The 8,777-nt window shown below is 29.7% G+C and overlaps 1 protein-coding gene across 1 annotated transcript; it reads left to right on the forward strand.

Moving 5' to 3' along the window:
- Window positions 1-508: 508 nt before the first annotated feature.
- Window positions 509-8,555, forward strand: LOC140441264 (uncharacterized). Its single transcript, XM_072531875.1, has 2 exons — window positions 509-1,282; window positions 6,505-8,555. The coding sequence occupies exons 1-2, from the start codon at window positions 1,257-1,259 to the stop codon at window positions 8,459-8,461; spliced, it is 1,983 nt and encodes a 660-aa protein (XP_072387976.1). The 5' UTR covers window positions 509-1,256; the 3' UTR covers window positions 8,462-8,555.
- Window positions 8,556-8,777: the final 222 nt, after the last annotated feature.

Below are 8,777 nucleotides of genomic sequence, written 5' to 3' on the forward strand. Positions count from 1 at the left end.
CAATAACCGCGCCAATCCCATGCTGGCCCCAACACCAACCTACACCCAAGCCACGTCACCATCGACAGTATAAATACCTCTATTCCCAGTACCAGTAATGCTTTGATTAGGAATCAGTGTAATAGTATCTATATAATACAGTATAATAGGACGCCTACGTTGGATGGCGTATGTGAAAAGAGTGGAAGGTGGCAAAAATTAAACAAAATAAGCAAACGTGTGCCAGTAAAAAAAGAAGAAAAGGAATACCGAAGTTAAGATATATAGAACAAATAGAGAATTATATATCAACCTTAAAAATAATAAATTGGAGAACAGATTAAAATTGAGAAGAAATAATGATAATGAAATAAATTTAATATGCACTGATATAGAAATCCTGTATCGGTCTTTTTTGCGATTTCACGCTGTACTTTGTCGTATTATCCTATTGAATTTTAAAGTTTTTAGTCCCACTCTGCTTTGATACCTACACCTATGGCCCTTCTATAGTCTGTAATGTACCTACCTACTCACATGTAAGATAATTAAAGTATCTATGTATTTCTATATAGTTTTTAGTCACCTGGTATATGTTATTTACAATTATGAAAAGTTCTCATGTATAATCACTAATAATTATTTGCTGTTAGAAATCAGAATCAATACTCTTCATAAATATTTTCCTATTTAGAATAAATAAGTTTCGCTAGTTTATTCACCTAATACTTCGTATCTATGGAATAATAATAATTTATTTCTCTTATTTCTTTGTTCGATAAGCTATCCGTATTTGCTATTTTAATATTAATATTTGAGTCCAATCTCTTGTACTCAAATCCATCCAGAAACATCGTTAAATAATTGTAGATAACAGAACTTATATATTCATAGTTTTAAGAAATAACAAGAGAGTGTAATTTTCATCCTCTAATATAATAAATTTATACATGTCAATATATTCTGTTTAATTCCAAAACAAAGAGTTAGTCCGGAGAAGAAATAAACGCATAGTATTCCATAACAAAATTTGGTGTCAGAACGTGGGATATTAGTAGCAGAGTTCCTCTGATTGCTGATAGAAGGAGAGCTGAGGAATTTTTGAATTGACTTGTTTCCTTCGAGGAATCATTCAAAAAAAAAACTGTCAGTGTGGAAAAATCGCCACTACAACTAATTACATTGGGGTCCAGTACATCCAGTTCGAAATCCAGTTCCAGTCATAACCCAATTGTAGTTCCATCGGAAGTAGAGGTGAACCCGTGGAATAATAGACTATGCGACCAACAACAATATTCTACTTGTAAGTACATTCTATCTTAAATTCTGTCTCATATTTTAAAAATCTTGTAAACGTATGTCTACTTTATATCCTGATATAAGTAACTTATTTGACGAACAAATACCTTCTCCCGACTCAAATTCTCTTTCAAATTCTTCTACTTCTAATTCAAATAAAATGTCAGTATCAATTGAAATAGCTGAAAAACTTCTCATTCGATTTGATGGTACAAAATCAAAATTATACGAATTCATAGACAATTGTGATAAAGCATACAATTTAGTAAATCCGCAATCCAAACCCATCTTATTAGCCATTATAGAAACTAAATTAACCGATAAAGCTAGGGCCATAACTAGAAACAGAACATTTGACGAATGGAAAGATTTAAAAGACTTCTTATTAGATGCTTATTCTGAACGCCGAACTGAAGGTCAGTGGCAATTGGAATTACATTCCTTACGTCAGATGCCCAGTGAAAATGTAATGTCATTTGCAAACAAAGTTGAAAATTGCTATATAAAATTAATAAATACACTTGATCCAGACTTATCTCCAGATGCAAGAAATGCATGTACTAAACTCTTAAAAACTCAAGCACTAAATGTCTTTATTAGAGGATTAAACAAAGACCTCTCTATTTTAATCAAAGCCCGAAATCCAGATTCCTTAGAAAGAGCTGTTGCTATAGCAATTGCCGAAGAACAAGAACAGTTATCAAGACAAGAAATTTTCAGACCATTCTGTAATATTTGCAAACGAAATAACCATTCCTCAAATAACTGTCGATATAAAAACAATTCAGATAGAAATGTTAGACATCTTCAAAATTCTAGTTTTCAAAACCCAAAATATCCTAATTCAAATCTTCAAAGGTCAAATTCTCAAAATCAAAATTATAAACCTTCAAATTCAAATTCCAATTCTGATTTTCCTCCAAACTTAAGAAAAGAAAATACCAACACTTCCCAACGTTTTTGCAGATACTGCAAAAAACCAGGTCACGTTATAGAAGAATGTAGAAAACGCGAATTTAACAATAAAAACAAAAATCCAACAAATTCTTTAAACTTCCAGAATCCTCGACAACCAACGGTCGATTCTCGAGGAGTTCGTTCAGTTCAGGCCGTATCACAACCATCAACTTCTCAGTCACTTCCTATGTAGATTTACCCTTAGTAAATAATTCTAATCCATCCTCTTGCAAGTTTCTAATCGATACAGGCGCAGATATTTCTTTAATTAAATATTCAAAAATACTAAACATTCCAAAAATTTATTCTAAGTCTATTACTCTACGAGGCATTGATAAAAATGTCTTAAATCCAAATAAAACTATATGTAGTTGTAACGTAAATTTCAAGATAAAAGATTTTGTCCAAACTCATGTTTTCTATGTCGTAGAAGACGATTTTCCTCTTCATTTCGACGGTATATTAGGTAGCGATTTTTTTGAAATAAATAAATGCCAAATTGATTATAAAGAAAATAAATTAAACTTTAAAAATTGTTCTATTTCAATCGAATATATAAAATCTCCATTAAACAATGACAATGACGAATTTCTGAGAGATCAAAATATCGAGACAAGTTCTAATATCGATGAAATATTTCCTTATGATGCTAAATCCATAGAGGATCATTCTTATTTAGAAACCAATGATATCCAAATAACCTTAAGTAGTGAAGAACTACTATCCAATCCAATTCAATCTAAATCTAACTCTAAATCCAAAGAAAATTCAAGTCCAAAATGTGTAAAATCCACTGAGATATGCACAAATAAAACTTGTAACTCTTCACGAAATCATAAATCAAAATCCTGTTCAGAAGAAAAATCCTGTTCAGACGATCTTATACTAAATCAAAACTCTAATTCTAACTCAAGAAGTAATAAAACTATTCTATCCGCAAGAACTGAAACAATTGTTCAAATTAAAGTAATAAATAATGAATTAAGCGAAGGATTATGTCCCGAACGCGAAATCTTTAAAGGTGTATTTTTATGTCCTAGTGTTGTTAAAGTAAAAAATGATTTCTTTTTAACCTCAATCGTAAACACTACTGAAACGGATGTTGAATTAAACGATATTCAAGTAGCAATAGAAAAAATTCCAAATTTACAAAACAATGCAAATATACGAAAAATGTCTTCTTATAAAGATAATACGAATTCTAACAGAATTGCTAAATTAAAAAATGCCTTGAGAACAGATCATTTAAATAGTGAAGAAAAATCATCTTTAATTTCTATTTGCAAGGAGTACAATCATATCTTTTATCTGGAAGGAGATCAACTTACCAGTACAAATGCCATAACTTGCAAAATTCCTTTAAATTCTAATGTACCTATTAGCACTAAATCATACAGGTATCCTGAAGTACACAAACATGAAGTCGAAACTCAAATAAAAGGTATGCTAGATCAAGGTATTATCGAAGAATCAACTTCGCCATGGAATTCGCCCCTTTGGGTTGTGCCAAAAAAGGCCGATGCTTCAGCAAAGAAGAAATGGCGAATTGTTATAGACTATCGACGACTAAATGATATTACTATAGGAGATTCATTTCCACTTCCGAATATAGTCGATATATTAGACCAATTGGGTCATTCAAAATATTTTTCAACAATAGATTTAACATCAGGATTTCACCAGATCAAAATGGATCCTGAGGATTCTCCAAAGACTGCTTTCTCAACTCCGTCTGGACATTATCAATATTCACGAATGCCATTTGGATTAAAAAATGCTCCCAGTATTTTTCAAAGGCTAATGAATACTGTCCTCTCAGGAATACAAAATTACAGATGTTTTGTCTATCTCGACGATATAGTCATTCATGCCGATACATTAGAAAATCATAATAAAAGATTAAAAGAAGTATTCGAAAAATTGTCTACATTCAACTTAAAAATACAACCAGATAAGTGCGAATTTTTTCGTCGCGAAGTAATGTATTTAGGACATTTAATAACTGAATTTGGTGTCAAACCGGACGAAAAAAAGGTATGTGCTGTTACAGATTTTCCTATACCCAGAACACAAAAAGATATTAAGAGCTTTTTGGGTCTCACTGGTTATTATAGACGCTTTATAAAAAATTTCAGTGCTTTAACACAACCTTTAACAAAACTGCTGAGGAAAAATGTTGAATTTAATTGGACAAGCATTCAACAACAGTCATTTGAGAACCTGAAATCAATACTTTGTTCAGAACCAATACTTCAGTATCCAGATTTTACCAAACCCTTTGTCTTAACAACGGATGCTAGTAATTATGCAATAGGGTCCATACTTTCTCAAGGTAAAGTACCAGATGATTTACCTATTGCTTATGCTAGTCGTACCTTGAACAAAGCGGAATCAAACTATAGCACAACAGAAAAAGAATTACTTGCAATTGTATGGAGTGTTAAACACTTTAGACCATATTTGTACGGAAATAAATTTTTCATTTATACGGATCATAAACCACTCACATGGCTATTTAATGTAAAAGATCCCGGATCAAGACTCGTTAGGTGGAGATTAGCATTAGAAGAATATAGCTATGAAATTATTTATAAACCAGGTAAATTAAATCAAAATGCTGATTGTTTAAGTCGTCCTCCTTTAACCATATCTGAAACAAATATTTGCGAAGAAAACAAAAACCCGGCAACAATCACCTTACAAATAAACAAAATGAGTAAAGAAAATAATGACACTTATTCACAGTTCTTATCTAAATCCGAAACTATATTAATAACAAATGATAATATAAAAGAAACAAATGAAAAGATTACATCATTTTCACAAAATTTAGCATTGTTTGTTTCCGTAGATTTAAATTTTAATGAGATCGTTCAGAAACAAATAAATAAACAATTCAGTCATATAGAAAAATTGAAAGCCAAAAATCCAAGACTAAATGACATTATATATATTTCTGATCAAAATAAAAACTTTTATCACATATTTATAAAAAATAATTATTGGGACAATACCTCTTATGAAGATATATTTAATTCCCTAATAAAATTAAGAGACTGGTTATTAAACGATAAAATATTAAAAATTTGCCTACCCAGAATAACTTTTAGCTACGATAAATTAAGTTGGGGAAAAATTAGATCTATGATTAGATTTATTTTTAGAAAAACTGATATATCTATTATCATTTATCATGATATACTAACAAATCCTGAACCTGAGGAAATAACTACAATATTACAAGAGAATCACACTAGTCCTACGGCTGGACACTCTGGTTTTCATCGGACATACAATCGTATAAAAAAACATTTCAAATGGAATAATATGAAAAATGATATTAAAAACTTTATAAAAACCTGTGAATCTTGTCAGAAAAATAAACTCGTTAGAAAAAATTCGTAAAGCCCATGGAGATAACAACAACAAGCTCAAATCCATTAGAAAAAATATTTTTAGATATAGTAGGTCCTTTACCTTTAACCGAGTCAGGTAATAAGTTCATATTAACATTACAAGATGACTTAACAAAATTTTCTCAAGCTTATGCAATTCCGAATCATGAAACCAAGACTATCGCTGAAAATCTGGTTCGTGGATTTATTTGCAAGTTTGGAAAACCCGATATAATAGTTACTGATCAAGGCCGAGATTTTACTTCCAAATTATTTTCTCAAATCGCCAAGCTTTTTAAAATCAGACATATAAATTGTACTGCTTATCATCCAGAATCAAATGCTGCATTAGAAAGGAGTCACGCTACTTTAGCAGACTACCTTAAACATTATATTAAAGCTGATCAATCCGATTGGGACGAATGGCTAGATTTTGCTATGTTTTCATATAATACAACTAATCATACTTCAACCAAATTCACACCATATGAACTAATATTTGGATATACACCTAATCTACCTAGCAGTATAATACGACCAGTAGAACTCAAATATACATATGAAGATTATTTAGATAATTTAACACTTAAGCTTAGAAAATCTCATGAGTTAGCAAAAACGAATCTATTAGAATCTAAAGTAGTCAGTAAAAAATATTATGACCAAAAGATTAATGACACCGTTTTCTTAGAAGGACAATTAGTATATCTCCAAAATGAGCAAACAAAGAAGGGTCAAACCAAAAAACTTACACAAAATTATAATGGACCTTATAAAATTCTAGAGATAAATTCTCCTGTCAATTGCACAATTTTAGTAAATAAAAAACCAATAAAAGTTCACATGAATAGATTGAAACATGCTTTTGTTTCAGGTATGCAATAATATGGCTGACAAATAGTGAACAAATTCACAAGAAATATACCAATACTCCTATCAACAAATCACCTGGAATCTATTACGAACACATAAAAAATGTTCAATTTATTGAAACTCATTGGAACATATTAAGTCATATTCCTTTACAACCTTTTACAGACAAATTAAATTTTGTAGATCTCACCTATCAAAAAACATTAAGACTGTGTCAAAACAAACCAGTTCTTATTGAATTACGATTATGCGATACTTCACTAAAACTCTTAGGACAAATCATACCTAGACTCTTTCAAGATGAACAAACTTTAAAAAACATAATTCTGCATGAACATTTTAGACCAAAACGCGCTCTATTTAATGCAATTGGATCTGTTTTCAGGACCTTATTCGGTACCTTAGACAGTGATGATGCTGAAAATTTCAATAATGCTATTAACAAAGCTGAAAGTAACGAAAATCATCTTCTTGATTTACTAAAACAACAAATTCATGTAGTAAAAGCCACGATTGCAAATTTTAATAACTCTATTACAAATCTAGACCGAAACAAAGTGATTTTTGATAAAAATTTTGAATCAATTACCAATTACACAGATAAAATGAATAATAAATATTTTAATTTAGATTTAAAACAAAAAATTGAAGAACATTTTACCTTACTAACTTTCTTTATAACAGAATTACAACAAGAATATTCTACTTTAATAAACGTTATCCTATTTGCAAGAAATAATAACCTTCATCCTTCTGTTATAACACCTGAGCAACTAATTCAAGAATTATCTAAAACGGTAACGCATTTACCTAGTACATCGACTTATCCATTTCCATTGACTATCGATTATGCTCATAAATATTTCGATATCATTTTACTTAAATATATATATTTTGATAACAAGATTTTAATTACGGTTAGTATACCTTTGGTTAGTAATACTCCTTATTCTCTTTTTAAACTAATATCTCTTCCTATAATTCATCCAACATTAAAGAGACTTACCTTTATTCTTCCATCTGTCAAATATCTTGTTCTTTCAGAAAATAGAAACATTTATGTTACTATTGATACATTAGAAGACTGTTATTCATTAGATGAAGAAAAACTTATTTGCAAAAATCCTGATACTTTCCGATTTACACACACTAATCCAATTTGTGAAACTGAATTGTTAACTTCAATAACAAACATACCATCTAGTTGCGATACTCGTATAATTCAAACAGAATATGAAATTTGGCATAAATTAAACAAACCAAATTCTTGGATATATGTTTTACCCAAACCAACAGATTTAACTTTAAGCTGTCAGACTAGTACGCCAATATCTATTGTTCTTTCAAACACAGGTATTTTTTCTACTTCGAATAATTGCAAAACTTACACCGGATCAACTATTTTGATATCTGTCTCAAATCCAAAAGAAAGTAATTTTCAGTCTATCATTCCAGATTTATCCCTTCCAGAAGTCTGTTGTGATGATATTAAGATAAATAATGAATCCAAATTACACCTTGTTCCCTTACAATTAAATAATCTCGATCGAGATGCATTAAATTTAGCAAGCCATAAACTAGATAATTTAGAGAAAATGACCTCAGAAACAAATATTAATTTTTCAGACACAATAAAAAATAGTTCTTATTTCACTTATGCAATCTTATTTTTGATAAAATGTATGTTACTTTATATTTTATACAGGATAATTAAATATTTTTACCGACGATTTCGTAGAAATCCGTCACATAGTTGTCAACAAATTACAAATTGTTTAACACTAAATATATGTCAAAGTAAACGAAAACATGTACATGAGACAGATTTAAGTATAGATTGTAAACATAATAAAGACAATAATTATAGTGAATCCAAAAAGTGTGAAGAGACTAGTTTCACAGAGACTACACCGATAAGACGAAGTGAAAGACTATCGAGACTAAAAGAAACTATTTAAATGTGTTAAAATAAAATAATAATGTATACAAATGTTTTATACCATTTAAATGAAAATTCATTTTACAATTATTTTCATTCTTACAAAAGGAGGTGTAATGTACCTACCTACTCACATGTAAGATAATTAAAGTATCTATGTATTTCTATATAGTTTTTAGTCACCTGGTATATGTTATTTACAATTATGAAAAGTTCTCATGTATAATCACTAATAATTATTTGCTGTTAGAAATCAGAATCAATACTCTTCATAAATATTTTCCTATTTAGAATAAATAAGTTTCGCTAGTTTATTCACCTAATACTTCGTATCT

This window comes from Diabrotica undecimpunctata, chromosome 5 (assembly GCF_040954645.1).
Source record: "Diabrotica undecimpunctata isolate CICGRU chromosome 5, icDiaUnde3, whole genome shotgun sequence".
NCBI lineage: Eukaryota > Metazoa > Arthropoda > Insecta > Coleoptera > Chrysomelidae > Diabrotica > Diabrotica undecimpunctata.

Coding starts and splice junctions, on each gene's coding strand:
- LOC140441264 (XM_072531875.1), top strand. CDS start 1,257: ATGCGACCAACAACAATATTCTACTT. Junction 1,283..6,504: donor CCAACAACAATATTCTACTT/GTAAGTACATTC, acceptor CTTTTGTTTCAG/GTATGCAATAATATGGCTGA.